This window comes from Aulonocara stuartgranti (genome assembly GCF_965226115.1).
Source record: "Aulonocara stuartgranti genome assembly, chromosome: 13".
Classification (NCBI taxonomy): Eukaryota; Metazoa; Chordata; class Actinopteri; order Cichliformes; family Cichlidae; genus Aulonocara; species Aulonocara stuartgranti.
In genome coordinates this window covers 13210487-13225211 of record NC_138949.1, presented here as the reverse complement: position 1 = coordinate 13225211, position 14725 = coordinate 13210487, and the positions used below count along the sequence as shown (strand labels likewise).

Genomic DNA, 14725 nt, shown 5'->3' with positions numbered 1-14725 from the left:
GGTTTAAAAAAAAAAAAAAATTTACTGAGTGCATTGCATACTAGCAATAAGTCCTTGACCTGTTACACAAAATGTTGGTAGTTCTACCTGAGCTGTACGTTGCTTTGTGCAACTGCTAAAGTAGGTCACACAGTGAGCACGTTGGTCATGGTAATTCCCATAAGCCCCCTGGCATTTCCTCAAAGGTTACCTAATACACGATACCGTCCAATTGCAGGATCCACTGTGGTCGATGGATTTAACACAAACGTGCATACAGCTGTGTGTAACTTCAAGGACACCGTAGAAATGCTGACAGTGCCACCTAGAGGTAGTAGTGGAAGAGCTTCAGGCTCTTGGTACGTGAGTGGAGAATAGTAAGGATCGAAGTAAGAGACTGCATGTGTGGCATAAAAACAAAAAACCAAGATGAAATTTGGGAAAGTAGGGTTTATTAAACAGCCTTAATAAGAATTTTATAAAATGCTAATGTTCTGTATGAAAAAACATCATGTGAAGGAATTCACACAGCTGGAATCCATTAGAAATACATTCAATTTCTTAAAAAACTATAATGCATTTTTAACACTTCACCAAGCCTGGTCGTGATTGTAAAGTAGTTTTCAGCTTAGTGCATCTTTCATTATTATTCCATTTTATTTTTTTCCAAACAAACTGTTGAGGGGATCAGGAAAATATAGGAGGTCTCCGTGAAACTATCAGTAACAAATCGGAAAAAGTAAATAAAGATAAAATAACCGCAAACTGAAAAGGAATAAGCAATGGACACAGCGGGAGTAAACAGGCAGGTGCAGCGACAATGAGTGTCTTTAAATGAAACCAAAACTATAAATGTATACTTTTCTATGCTCTATGCTCAAACAGCCTACTATTTGACTCCATCCCACATCTTTGATAACTGTGAGATTTCAGGCCACGTCTTACAAACCAGAATGCGGGAAACCAATCCAATTCCTGAGGAGAAGTTCAGCTATTTTCGTACACTACGATTTTCTGTATTATCTTCTATGTGAGTCATGAGTTTTCTTACTAGAGGGTTGGTTTGGCTGTTCACTAATCTCAGAGCCCAGGAATGCAGAGCATGAGGATGTTTTTTTCCAGGCATCGGTTTTGTTTCTGTAAAACTGTTTAATTAACAAAAAATAAAAGCCCCAAAAGAGAAAACACATAAATTATAAATCAATCAATTATGTGGAAATGATTATCTAAGTATTTTAAAGTTGTGTAAAAGTATATATAAAGAAAGAGGTTAGAGTGGAGGAAATGAAGGCAGAAACATGATCGAAAGGCAAGAAATATAATATGTGTTTAAGGTAAAAAATCAAAACAAAAAAACCCCAAAATGATTTGATGCTGCAAAAAAATATGGAAGACCTTGATGTTGGGCCGCCACATTCTCTTCTGGAGCCATTCACATTGAGCTAGACTTCCTTAAATTAATGGAAAAGGTTGGACCACAGACCAGAGGACAGGGACTCTGTAAACATGAAGACACTGTGCATACAAGACACTTAATCTTGTGCAGGGTTTAAAAGTGGCATCAGATCCAGGCGAGAGCGGGCACAGAGCTGAGATTCATGTCCATGCAAGGCCCCCTCCCCCGGGGACGCCCAGTTTCCGTTCTTTGACTGGTCACTTTGTGATGGCAGCACAGGAATACTTCAGCGCATCAGTTGCTCTTGAGCAGCTCGATGCAACCCTGCAATAGAGCCACGCTGTTCTGTGGACACAAAAGCAACAGAACATTCATTGGGCTTGAGCAAAGCTTTGTATCACATGCTTGTAATGACATGTAAGCTATTTATAACTTTTTTTTTTTACTTAAATATTTGTCTTTATTAAAATTTTGCCATTTGTCTCTTGGAGCGTTGAAGGGAAAAGATGATAGTACATATGCATCTTCCTTTACTTTGCTGCTCACCTTGGCGTGCTTTATCTCAAGCTCAGCCATCTCTATGAAGTTCTTTCTGAAGGCCACGACTCGTCTGCCCTTGAAACTGGTGAGTTCTGTCAGGATAAGATTGCGGAGTTTAAAAAGAAAATGTCACTTTAGACACAAAGAAACGAGTACAGAGGCAGTCTGCATTGGTTACGCATGAACACACACACCTTTCTTCCCAGATTCTGAGAGCTTGTCAAATTTCTGCAGGCACTGCCGCTGGTGTTCCTCCGCCTGGGGAATATCCTTGCTCTTCAGTCGGGCCTTATCCAAAGCTTTGTTAGAGTTCTCGTAGTCAGCCAACGCCCGGGCTCGTCTGTACAGAAGGTCCTAAAAACCATGTTAGAAATAGTTTTACGAGATGAATAAAAGTTTGGCAGTAGACCTAAAGAAGCCCTTCAACATGCAACATTTTACAATATTCAAATTGTTACTGTTATAAAAAGGCATGGACAATATTGAGTTTAATTCACAGAAAGCAGGAAGTGCATTCCTCATCTATAGTTTCTTTCAACTCTTTCACATACTGAGGAAAGTAGTTTGCGATTACTTGTGCTTAGTGACATGGTGTGCTCTCCTGCTGAAAGTGGCCATCAGAGGATGGGTTCCCAAAGAGTACCAAGAAAATATCCCTCGCACCATTACACCACCAACAGCCTGAACCGCTGATTCAAGGCAGGACGGATCCTTGCCTTTATGTAGTTTACACCAAATTCTGACCCTACCATCTGATGGTCGCGGCAGAAATTGTGACTCATCAGACCAGCCTACTTTCCAGTCATCTATTGACCGATTCGGTGAGCCTGTGTGAACTGCAGCCTCAATTTCCTGTTCTGAGGTGACATGAGTGGCACCCACTGGAGCTTTCTGCTGCTGTTGCCCATTTGCTTTAAGGTTTGATGTGCTGTGCATTCAGAGATGCTCTTCTGCGCATCTTAATTGTAAGGAGTGACTGTTTGAGTAACTCTCTGGGTTACCAAGCCATATTCACCGGGGGAATTCCCACTCGTGGGATATTTTCTCTTTTTAGCACAGTTTTCGGTAAATGCCAAGATGGTTATTTGTTAATATTAATGAGCAGTTGAACAGCTGCACCTTATAAAGTGGCCATTAAATGTATATAGAGTGAGAGATACAGCGACTGGGCACAATGGTTATAAATCTGTCCAAGCTGTGTGAAGACAGAAGATGAACATGTCTCACCTTAGCAGCTTGGATGTCTCTCATGTAGTATCTCAGCAGCTCTGTGAGTTTTAGGTCCTGGTCAGACGCCACTCTTCCCTCCACTTTCTGCAGAGACAATATTATGTTCAAACTAAACCAGAGCAGAGTAAGTGTCACTGCTTGTTATTAGTTAAAGCTCTACTTACTCTAAACTTCTCAAACAAGTCTGACAGCTTCTCAAGATTTCTGCAGGAAAAAAGAAAAGAAATCACTACAATGTCACACAGAGCCATGCTCTACATCTGTGTAATAACACATATTTCACGTGTTGCACTCACTTCTTATTTGCTGTCATATCATCAGCTGCGAGACTGTTCAGAGTGGCAGAAATGTGAATATAATCATCTGCAATATCTGTAACAAGAGAAATATCAAAATGTAGAAAATTGCACACATAAATTAAATCATCCAAACCGAGTAAATGCTCTAAGATAAACATGACATACTTTTGTGTGCACGGGTCATTTTCTCTGCTTTGGCAGTGGAATCTTTGATCTTGCTGTAATAGTCAAGCAAGAAGGTTTTTTCCTGCTCAAAAAAGTCATCAACTTCCTGCAGGCGAAACAGAAAGACACAAAAGTCATTAAAGAAGTGGCTATAATGCTTCACGTGGGACACTATCCAACATTAACTGCAAGCAGACTGTGCATAAGTCTCACCTTTACTCCTGAGATAAGGACTTCATCAGCTGACTTTACCATGTTTTTAAAGAATCCTCCAAACATTTCCTTTGCATTTTTTCGCCTCACACTGAGCTAAAATGACAGAATTTGAACACAGTAATCAATAATTCTGTAATTTATTAATGAGAACTTTATATATGATGCTTTGAAAAATAAGGACTGAAATAAGGCTGCAATGATTCATTGAGTACCATGTAAGTAGTTTGACATGGAGCGTCTACACACGTTGAAGAACAGAAGCGGAGCTGTTATCGTTAGCGACCACTGCACTCCCCATTAAAACCTTTATTAGGAAAAAGCTGGCGGGAGTCCCTCATCAAACTGCTTGTTCAACAAAGCTCCAGTGTAAAGAAAAGAGAACTCTGTAGCTGCCCCCATTCACCGCCATTTGTTTTACACAGGATTTATTTACAGTAAAGCTACAGAAGTTAAAATAAAAGTGTATGTGTGCAGGTGAACCGTTAGCTTAGTGTGACATGATGTTTAAATTATGCAGCTGCTGAAGGCTGATGGCAGCTGTCCTACTTTCTATCACAGCGATACCTGCAGCAAGCAGGGGTGTGTCTAAGGGGGAGCATGGGGTGTACTAGACAATATTTGTTTCAGGGCTTAAATGACATTATTCTACAGACTTAGATTACCATAAATATAAAAAATTATTTATGAATTCAATTGTATTAAGTGCTATTAAAATTACAATTTCTAAAATAAAAACCAATGAGCAGTGATATTGTGATATTTCTTTTTTGATTATTTGTTATTCCTCATTAATAATGACAGAAGTATTTTTATCCAATTAATTGATGGGACAAACTACATGTTTACTTAAATAATCAATAGTTCAAGCCCAAGACTTTAGTATTATTTGTGAATCTACCAACATTTCATTACTTTGCATAGACATTTCTAAAAATTGTATACAGAATATTTAACACTTATCTGAACTCTATGGCTGCTGCTACTGACAGACCACACAGATAAGTGTGCTGATCACAGCAGGATGCAAACCATGTGTCATAAACTCTACTTCCTCTCTTTCCAACGAATAACCCGTGAAAGGAAGTCAGCACTAAGAGGAACTCACATCCTGGTCATACTCCAAGAAAATCTGGAAGTTTCTGTCTTTGCTTAAAACAGGGTGAGAAGACAGTCTCTGCAGGAAGATTTCATGCACTTGGACAGTTTTCTTAAAGACGGCCAGGTATTCACTAAAAAAATACAAAACAGAATATATTACATGGACATTTTTGGTGAAGTGGACAATATTTTACATACGTAGCTTGCTAATAGAAATCTAGCATGCCATGAAGATAAAAGGATACAAAGAAAAATCCAGTTTTTTGATTTGAGTGTCGCACTCACGCCTCCAGCTCCTGTTTCATTTTAGTGTACTCCTCTTTGGTCATAGTGGCTTCACCTTCCCCCAGCTTGTGCATCTTGTCTCTTGGGCTGTCAAAGTCAGGCTTCGGGGGTGCTGGTGGAATCTGTGAATAATGAATCAGGAAACAAATAAATTTTCACTGATAGTTAAATGGTTGTGAGGCTTCAAAAAAAGAGAAAAAAAGTCTATTTTATACTTTTGGAATTTAAGTTTGCGTTTATGGTTTCTGTTGGTTTCTGAGTGCAAACGATTTAAAAGTTAAGTTGAACTGTGAAATCAACAGCTTCTGTCTCTGGGTGTGAGCCATCTCTGTAAATAGTTCTACGCACTATTAGGCCAGCATAATCCTCCGTCTCCACCAGAGTGTCATGTAACCAGATGAAATCTTCATGCTGCCTGGGAACAGAGAAATCCGGCTTCTGGAAAGAGCTCAGTGTGGTCTGGGAAAACAGTTAATAGCACTTTGTAAATATTACTGACAACATATCAGCAAACACTATTATAGAAGGGATTAAAGGCTAGGATTAAGTTTAAACGTTGTTCTTTCTCACTGTTGAGACACAAACATTCTTTTCCTTTTTACCTTTGTATGAACTGTAAACTTGACTTTGTCTCTTTCACAGAGTGCATCGGGAATGTCAATAAGAAGAGAGGCATCATGGTTTAGGTCCACAGACACAGAGCGCAACTGAGGAGAAATAACAGACCAAAAAACATAAACACATTGCTTTTGTGTGTGAAGTCATTTGGTTTTTAAACATTGCTTTTAGGACATATTCAACAGTTCTTGCCATTTTTGACTTATTACCCCTGATGTTTGGTTTGTGTAGCTCGACAATAAGACAGGCAGAGCTTATTGAATCCTGTATTTTTAAAAGATGGCTTAATAATACTCATCAAAAGACTGAGATTTTGCATTTGGAAAACGAGAAGTGTCCACAGAGAATCGTATGTGTCTACCAATACACATTCTTTCAGCTCGATTTGGTAATCAACAGACCTCAATAACTCTAGGGTCACTTCGCTGACTATTTCTTTGTATTGGATATAAATATTTTATGCAACGGGCACAAACAATCTCATTTGCTCATGTTTCATATTTCCCAACTGCAACAGTACCAGTAAAAACTTGCCACTAAAGCACTTCTACAAATCCTCAGTGGCTGCAACTTCACAATATACAAACATCTCTGAGGCATATTGTAAGCAGATACAGTGCTGAGCCCAAAGCATTCATCCTGATTCAACACCCAACATGGAATTAAGATACAAACCGAATGAAAGCAACTATGAAATCTACTGAGCTCAATCTATAGACATTATCAATTTTAAAAAAGAACTAAACATTTTATCTAAAATGCACAGGGATTCAAGACAAGTGTACAGAACTGTGCCTCCAGATGCGCTAGTCCTGCTTGAGCTTAAAAACTAGGCCCACACCCTTGGTAAATAAAGAGTAAACATATCTCATCATTTACAGTCTTGCTGGACGAAGCGACGTGTTACACTTTACTGACAGTTTATAAGATATAGCCATCTAAAATTCCTGCATTTCCTCAGGTTTTGTTGCAACTTGTGATGAGGTTTTAATGCTACTTTGGTATTTTTTATTTTTATTTATTTTTTAGCAGTCTAACTCGACTGACATAAATGGTATGATTCAGCAGCACCACAAGCTACATCTGTCAAAGTTACTGTGAGGTTTAATTAGCATCTGTCAAAACAGCAGAAAAAAAAACTTCACATACAGACCACACTGCGATGCCACTGAGCTTTGTGCTGCACAGCAGCTGAATACACCAGTTTGTTGGACACAAAAAACAGCAGAAGCGCCACATTCATGACATTGGTGCCTAGCCGAAAATTACCGTCTTTTTATTATAAGCGTTGAATTACGCGGAGGAGGTGGGGGAGTCAGAATTTAGCACCGGCTAAGCGACTTTTCTGTCGCAATGTGTTGCATGTTTAGACGCGTTCGCTGCAACAAATTTTATTAGAAAACAAAATCCCCACCCCAACCAGGAGTTTTAAAATACCGTTCCTGACAGTCTCGTCAATAAACTGTTGGCTAGCGTTAGCCGGAGGCTATCGTTATGTAGAACGAAAAGAACTCAATAACTTAGCCAGAAAGCAATCGTTAACGTTAGCTATCTTGGTGCTGACTATTAATGCAATTTTTATTGCTACGAAAGGTTTAACCTACCTTTTCTTTACTGTTTTCATCTATTGATGTCATAATGGCACTCAAATCGAAAGAATGCCAGGAAGACGATCACTAGAATAACACAACTATTTGCAGGAAGCGAACTCTCTGGTGGCTAGTTAGCTACCAAAACGAACTGTCAAAACGTTTTTTCGCCCACATCCCAGTGACGACAAATTCAATCCCGCCTCACATGAATATGACTGGACAGTGTAGGAATTTACAAACGCTACGATTGGCTCTTCGCTTACTCAATCGCATCACACTCCTGTAAAAAGTTTTCATAAAGCACGGGCATTGTGATAACTTATTTTTTTTATAAACAGCAGTGTCACACCTTTTTAAGTAACGGACAGTTGCGTACTAACGAACAAAAAAAGTAAAAGGACAGCTCAGTCAACTGTGCGGCAGAGTAAATAATTCGACGGATGTATTTTGATGTTACACCGCACATTATGGGTAACGTAGTTTATAAGGTCGTGAGTTTATTCGTTGAAAGCACCGCTCGGAACTCCATTTCCCAGCTACAGGATATTGTGTAACGAAAAGGCGCGTCGTTCAGAAACTGTCCGATTTGTTTGGAGTCACATGAGAACATGTTGGGGCAAGTACCACCGGTGGTGAAAATAAATACAAAATCCTTAAATATACTTTGAAGCTTCAGGCCCGCTGTAGTCGCCTGTAGTAATTTAGCCAATAAGATATCGCCTTGTTGGCCAATTGTGTGAAAGTCTCCAGAATGTTCACTTTTAAACGAGTTTTATGCGTCAGAGGCATCATTGTACCTCAAAGCACCTCCCTCCCCGTGAGCCACTTTTCTGCTTATCATTGTTTACGATCGTCAAAAAGACGCAGTCCGTACAGTTCAGTGGACACAGAGCGCTACTCTTCTCTCGTGAAGTCCGTCATGTCGACCAGGGTAAGTTCTCAAACTCCGGAGACCCTCCAAGCGGAAGATGACCAAATGTATGGACCTGTTGTCAAAGCCCAGACTCCTACAATCGCAAAGACGAGGGTACCTAAAGTCCTTCATCCATTCTTAGACTGTCAAGAACCTATAGAAACAGAAGAGCCAGAGTCAGGACCTCCAGCTCGGATTTTGTTAAACAGAGGGCAAGGCAGGTCTCTGGTACCAAGCGTGACCCGCATCCTTCAGCAGACCCTCTCCCCAGACCAGCTCTTCTACCTGGAGAGGTGGAGGAAGAAAATGATTGCGGAGCTTGGAGAGGAAGGCTTCAAAGCATACAGCCAAAGTAAGATATGAAAGACTTGAGTTATCTTAGTGTGAATGTGGTGAGATCAAATGAAAAAGTGACTCTGTCTTTTTGTTGTACTTAAAAACAGATTTATTTAGGCAAGGGAAGCTTTTCCATTCAGCCTTGGAGGATGTTCTTACTTCACATGCAACATGGAAGGCTAGAAGTCCTTCAGAGTATCCACCTGAGGTACAGGGATACATGCAGAGTGTCTCTGACATCCTGGAGGACATCCGAGCGGTGAGAGCTATAGAAAGCACCGTACAGCATGAAACACTGAACTACCTGGGAGTTGTGGATTGCGTTGCTCGCTACAGGTGAAAAAACTGATTTCCAGACCTCTTTTCCACACCAGGCTTGAGTTATTTATCTTTTTTTAAACTAATTTCCTTAACTTGACTCATTCAAACTTTTTCCTGCAGGGGTGTACTATGTGTTATTGACTGGAAAACTTCTGATAAACCCAAACCGTTCCTAAGCAACACGTACGATAACCCTCTTCAAGTGGCGGCCTATGCTGGGGCTTTGAACAGTGATGCCAACTACAAGTACCAGGTGATCTACTAAGATAAATGATGTGATTAGCTTGTATTTTTTTTTACAAAGGTTGCACTGTTCAAAATATATCTTTGTGATTACTGTGTGCTGCTGATCTGTTCCTGCTGCAGGTTGAAAATGGACTCATTGTTGTGGCATACAAGGATGGCTCTCCTGCCCATGCTCACCAGCTCAACTCAGAGCTGATGTTGGAGTACTGGAAAACATGGCTGCTACGACTCGAAGAATTCACAGAACAAAGGTAAAGCAGTCAAGAGCAGTTTCTCATTTTACTACATTTTGTCACATTGTATATAAATTTTACAATATATGTATATGAAGTAATTACAGTTACAAAAATCACAAATGCCACCAAAAGATTGAGTTTGTGTCTGGATGCTGGACGTTAAGCACTGAATTACATTCTTATGCTCATTTGTAGTGCAAATAATTTCATGTTTTTTCCTTCTTCATTTCAGATCCAGTGCAGAAAAGAGATAAGCTGTAGAGACAAAAAAAATCAAGCATATTCCAGAGCAATAAGAGGGCCAAAAAAAAGAGCTATTAACCCATAAATCTAGCTACTATATTTATTCCAACTATTTTCTAACAGAATTTGCTCACGTTGTGACTGTAACTTATTAACAGAAAAAGGTGTAGCATAATTTTGTTTTACTTCTACTCTGTCCCTCATTGAAATATTTGAAATTCATTTACTCTAAACCAGGCTTCCCTGTAAGAGGGATCTTCAGTGAAGCCCAGGTTTGCAAAGAGCCTGTAGGACACAGCGTTCTCCTCTTCTATGAAGCTGTAAACTGGGTAGCCCAGTGCATGATTCCTCTTGGCCAAGCTGCTGACCAGGATTTTGGCATAGCCTTTCCCTCTGTGCTCTGGCAGCGTGTAAAGCATTCCTATAGCGCCTGATGCATAGGTCAGAATCCAGGATACAGGCTTTCCTTCAGCATCCAGCACGCAGCAGGAGGGGAAGTTTGCAATCATGTTGCGGATCAGACCAACGGCCACATCGTCCTTTCCAAACTTCCACGTTTGGCTCACCAAGCCAATGTGCGATTCATCAAGAGAGCTGACTGAGATCCCTGAACTGACATGGAACAGAGCAAAGCTTGTATTATTATCAGGACGTAAAAGTTATAATTATGCGTATGTGTAAATAATACCTGTCAACAGGAGGAAGCCTGCTCACATCTTCCAATGTCATCAAGTAACATTTTGCCACTCTTTTACAGGGTACACCCTTTGCTGATGCCACTGCTTTGAATATCTCAGTGTGGGAAACACTGGTTCCTTTAACACAAGTAATCAAAACCTTATACATGTGAACCTGTTTTTGTCTTAAAACATGATTTATTAAAGATTAACTTGCTCCCAACATGGGAAGTGCAAAGTTTAACCATAGATGTGTCCCAACTTTTTTTGTTTTGCAGTGCCATATCTTTCTATCACTAAATGACATACCATAACACTTTGAACACAATGAAAGACAATACCATTTTGAAAGATATAATTCCACTTTGAAGGTAGAAGTACATAAACACCAGGCATTAGGATGACTTTTCATTGGCTGGTCTAATTATTTCATTGAAAATCACTTGCAGTAATAGACTTCAGTGACCATATGTAGGGCTGCAGTGTGGGAGCCAGCGAATAAACAGTTTGAACTGATTCAGTAACAATGCAAACAATAAGAGAGCTTGTTGCCATTACCAACACAAAAGTACTTGCTCCAGTCAATAACAGATGACTTGCTGAGGATTTCTTCTAGAACAGCAGCATCAGTTGCAAAAAGCAGTGTATCTTTGAAGAGGTCACTCTTCTGGAAGAAAAATAGACACGTGATCTGTATTGGCATTTAAACAATGTATTGTGTGCACGCAAGCCCCCCCTGCACAGACAGTACCTGTTCAACCTGTGGTTTGCACATAATGACGCGGAACTGTGGCCACTTGTCCACTAAAACCCGGCGTACAGGGTCGGATCTGACTCTGTTTCTGATCACCAGGAAACCGTAAACCTTAAATTAATTCAGTAGTTGGTTATTTGCAGTACATTCAGCTCCTTGTAGAAATAAACATATAACAGATTTAACCGAGCATACTTGCTGCGACATGGGTAAATATTTCTTCAGCTCGTTTTCCGCTGTTTTTAACTGATCTTCGGACAACTCAAAAGCCATTTTTCTCCACTCAGGAAAAAATGAAGCGTACAGTTCGGTAAATCGCGGAAGTGATCGGAAGTCGGGGGTCTACACGACGACGGAAACGTTAGCTGGGATTGTTTCTAAAGGCTGAGGTTGTGATTCGCACTTTCGAGGCTTAAAGTTGAAGAGGAGGCACAAAAAACCCGCCCCCACATAAAAACTTGTTGATTAACTTTCAGATTTGTGACGTTTAAAGATATTTTGAATGTACACGACCGCTTTATTAGGTACACGAGTGATGTTTCTGTCATGATGTTCCACCATGACAGAAACTGGCCATTATTTAATTTTTTACAATATTCACAGATTTTTAAACTTTTTTTTTCAAGCACATGTAGCCTAAAATGCCATGTCCCTAGCCGTCTATGTTTAACTTCAATTACCAATATAAGTTATATATAAAAATAAACAAATAAAAAAATATAATATTCTACACCACCAACATCTAGTGAGCAGCAGCTATCTTGTTGATGCCCGAGGTTAAAGGGATATATCCAGCCTGCTTTGATTTGATTGGATGAAAGAAATGATTCAAATAACTCATTACAGTCACAGTATGCAACATGCAACACATCAAACCTTGAAGTAGATGGGCTTGTGCGGCACAAGACCACACCAGGTGTCACTCCTGTCAGCTGAGAACAGGAAACTGATTTGATGCTATCCTTTCAATATTCCAGCATTTTACTGGCAAGGCATACCTAAAAAGAAAAAAGAGATTACAGAAAAAACAAAACAATGGACGACTTCTTGCACAGCAGAGGAGTAGGGGAAGTTGCTGACACATCTCCGGGAGTGTATGTGTGAGAAAAGGGACACAAAAGACACATTGAAGGCAACAGTGGCATGACATTCGTGACTGCAGGCTGAGTAAGCTGAAATCTATTGTGGTTCTTGTTCATACTGAGACATAGCAGGCTGTTAGTGGGGAATCAATGTAAATAGTTATTTAAAGCACATGAAACTCCCTGTGGACTCTGCTGTGACCGAGATAAATATCTCTTCTGCTCAGTTTCAGATATGATATGATCAAATATGATCTTTTGACAGTTCCAAAGACATTTGTGCGCTCATGTAAATCAAATCAGTGTGTGAAACTCTGGAAATCGCGGAAGTGATGTGAAGTGGACGTAAACGCTAACTGGACTTTTCCTCCAGGCTGAGGTTGTCGTGATTCGCACTTTCAAGACGTATAATTGAAGAGAACGTACGATAATCATTGTCACCACCACCACCAACGCTCAACGTCCATGTTGCTCATTAATTTTATATTTGTAAAGTTTTAAATACAGTCACAGTTTGTTTGGTTTTTCCTGGAGACCACGGGTAAATCCAGGTGTAGCCTCTAATACTTCACCAAAACACTGAGACCCTAAACCCTCTCTCAGGAATCTGAACCCTTTATTTTAATGATAAAAAAAGAAAGTGGACTTTAAAAAGTGCTGTACCTAAACCTAGATTAACCAGGTGAAAATAAATGAGAACACGCAAGTACAGCGTGTGCGTGTTTGTGTTTGTGCGTGAAGCAGTAATAAATGACACCAAGATAACAATTAAATGTCTTTTACTTTGGAAAACCATGGATAGTATTACTTGCAAATTAATGCGCATCATACGTGGGAAAGACATCCAACAACAGACCACTTCTTTATTGAACAGCAGAAGAAAAGGAGAAGTTGTGAAGGATACACTTTTGCTAATCATTGTTATACAAGCCAGCAAACATCAAGAGCGACTTTCATTGTTCTTTTTGTTAAATCTTATGGCTCCTGTGTTGTTTGATTGTAAGCCTCATTGCCTGGGGAATCATTTTATTGGGTCACCTTACTGAATTTGGTGACCCTGCTTTGGCTTATAAAGCTGCCAAATAAAATAAATTTCTTCCACCTCATTACTCCGCTTATAACATAATTAACCCCGCTCAGCTGTCCTCACCAGCAGATCACATAACTGTCTCATATTTACTCAGATGGGAACATTAACTGGTTCCTCAAGCCTTGGTCAACAGACAGGAGAGAACCTTCCAGTCTTGCCTACCTCATGGTTACACAGACAAGTTAGCTTTATTTGCTCCCCTCAGTTTTTAATGAAGTACTAAACTGTCCCCATTTTTAGAAGCATATTAGCTTCAGTTTGAAATGTTTGTACTTAATTATACTGTTAGTTGTTTTTTATGATTCACAGCTGATTTAGCCAGATAAATGCAAAGGGTTGTGTCAGGAACCCAGGAAGAAAGTCTTTATGCAGATCGGGATAATTCCACAACAGAGTGGCCAAAACTCGGATTGAGGTTAATGATCCGGTGTAGTGAACCCCTTAAACTGTTGTGCAGGTAATGTGATTGATTTGATTGTTTCTTAGCAAAACGTTATCAATGGTGGGGACTGATTCTACTTAGAGAAGATTATTTTTGGAGTTGATCCAGGAAGTTGTGGAAAGGTTCTTTACTATTCTGAAATAGGGGAAAATTGGACATTTCACACCATATTATGACAAATATATCAAAATGAAATTTGGAGAAGTTAGCTTGAAAATAATGCTACTTACAGGTGCCCTTTCTGACCCCAAAGCAAGCCCCAAGGAATTAGTGTCTTCTCCAAGAAATCACATACTCACTCAGATCCAGATGTGGATCCTACTGGATCCAAACACTCAGAACATGCATGTAATTATCATCTTTATCTGTGGTACGCAGTCTGGGACTGCTACGTTTGTATTATTTTTGTCAATCAACGCCTACTTCACTTACTCTTTGATTTTTACAGTCCAGGTTTAATGCAATTTTTCCAGGAGATTTACTGTACACTTAGAGCCCATACAGTCAAAATAGATGACAGACCAGAAGTGAAAGTGATCACACCTTTTATAAACGAGAGAAATGTTCCTGGGCAATAAGAGGGCCAAATAAAGAGCTATTAACCCAAAATTCTGGCTATCGTCTTTATTCCAACTATTTTCTAAAAGACTGAGTTCACCTTGTGACTTTAACTTATGAACAGAAAAAGCTGTAGCATTTTTTTTTTTTACTTTTATTCTGTGCTTCATGGAAATATTTGAAATTCATTGACTACAAACCAGGCTTCCCTGTAAGAGGGATCTTCAGTGAAGCCCAGGTTTGTAAAGAGCCTGTAGGACACAGCGTTCTCCTCTTCTATGAAGCTGTAAACTGGGTAGCCCAGTGCATGATTCCTCTTGGCCAAGCTGCTGACCAGGATTTTGGCATAGCCTTTCCCTCTGTGCTCTGGCAGCGTGTAAAGCATTCCTATAGCGCCTGATGCATAGGT

At 39.8% G+C, this 14725-nt stretch overlaps 3 protein-coding genes across 5 annotated transcripts; 1 reads left to right on the top strand and 2 right to left on the bottom strand.

Moving 5' to 3' along the window:
- Nucleotides 1–409: 409 nt before the first annotated feature.
- On the bottom strand, nucleotides 410–7899 carry LOC309720376 (sorting nexin-5-like). 2 transcript variants are annotated; one of them, XM_082557250.1, is made up of 13 exons: nucleotides 7768–7899; nucleotides 5811–5915; nucleotides 5557–5667; nucleotides 5209–5330; nucleotides 4931–5054; nucleotides 3823–3918; nucleotides 3610–3715; nucleotides 3442–3517; nucleotides 3310–3349; nucleotides 3143–3229; nucleotides 2110–2269; nucleotides 1922–2007; nucleotides 410–1720 (listed from the first exon to the last, which is right to left on the bottom strand). In XM_082557250.1, exons 1-13 carry the CDS (start codon nucleotides 7882–7884, stop codon nucleotides 1670–1672), a joined length of 1281 nt encoding a protein of 426 aa, XP_082413376.1. In that variant the 5' UTR covers nucleotides 7885–7899; the 3' UTR covers nucleotides 410–1669. The 2 variants fall into 2 exon arrangements, with proteins under 2 accessions (XP_082413376.1, XP_082413377.1); XM_082557251.1 differs by lacking the exon at nucleotides 7768–7899 and adding an exon at nucleotides 7431–7755.
- Nucleotides 7900–7973: 74 nt separating this feature from the next.
- LOC309720377 (mitochondrial genome maintenance exonuclease 1-like) lies at nucleotides 7974–9815 on the top strand. The gene is made up of 5 exons (XM_082557252.1): nucleotides 7974–8683; nucleotides 8775–9003; nucleotides 9109–9241; nucleotides 9355–9485; nucleotides 9703–9815. Exons 1-5 carry the CDS (start codon nucleotides 8170–8172, stop codon nucleotides 9722–9724), a joined length of 1029 nt encoding a protein of 342 aa, XP_082413378.1. The 5' UTR covers nucleotides 7974–8169; the 3' UTR covers nucleotides 9725–9815.
- Nucleotides 9489–11551, bottom strand: LOC309720378 (glycine N-acyltransferase-like). Of its 2 annotated transcripts, none has more exons than XM_082557253.1 (5): nucleotides 11340–11551; nucleotides 11142–11255; nucleotides 10949–11057; nucleotides 10402–10528; nucleotides 9489–10325 (listed from the first exon to the last, which is right to left on the bottom strand). In XM_082557253.1, the coding sequence occupies exons 1-5, from the start codon at nucleotides 11415–11417 to the stop codon at nucleotides 9914–9916; spliced, it is 840 nt and encodes a 279-aa protein (XP_082413379.1). In that variant the 5' UTR covers nucleotides 11418–11551; the 3' UTR covers nucleotides 9489–9913. The 2 variants fall into 2 exon arrangements, with proteins under 2 accessions (XP_082413379.1, XP_082413380.1); XM_082557254.1 differs by having other exon boundaries at nucleotides 10949–11054.
- Nucleotides 11552–14725: the final 3174 nt, after the last annotated feature.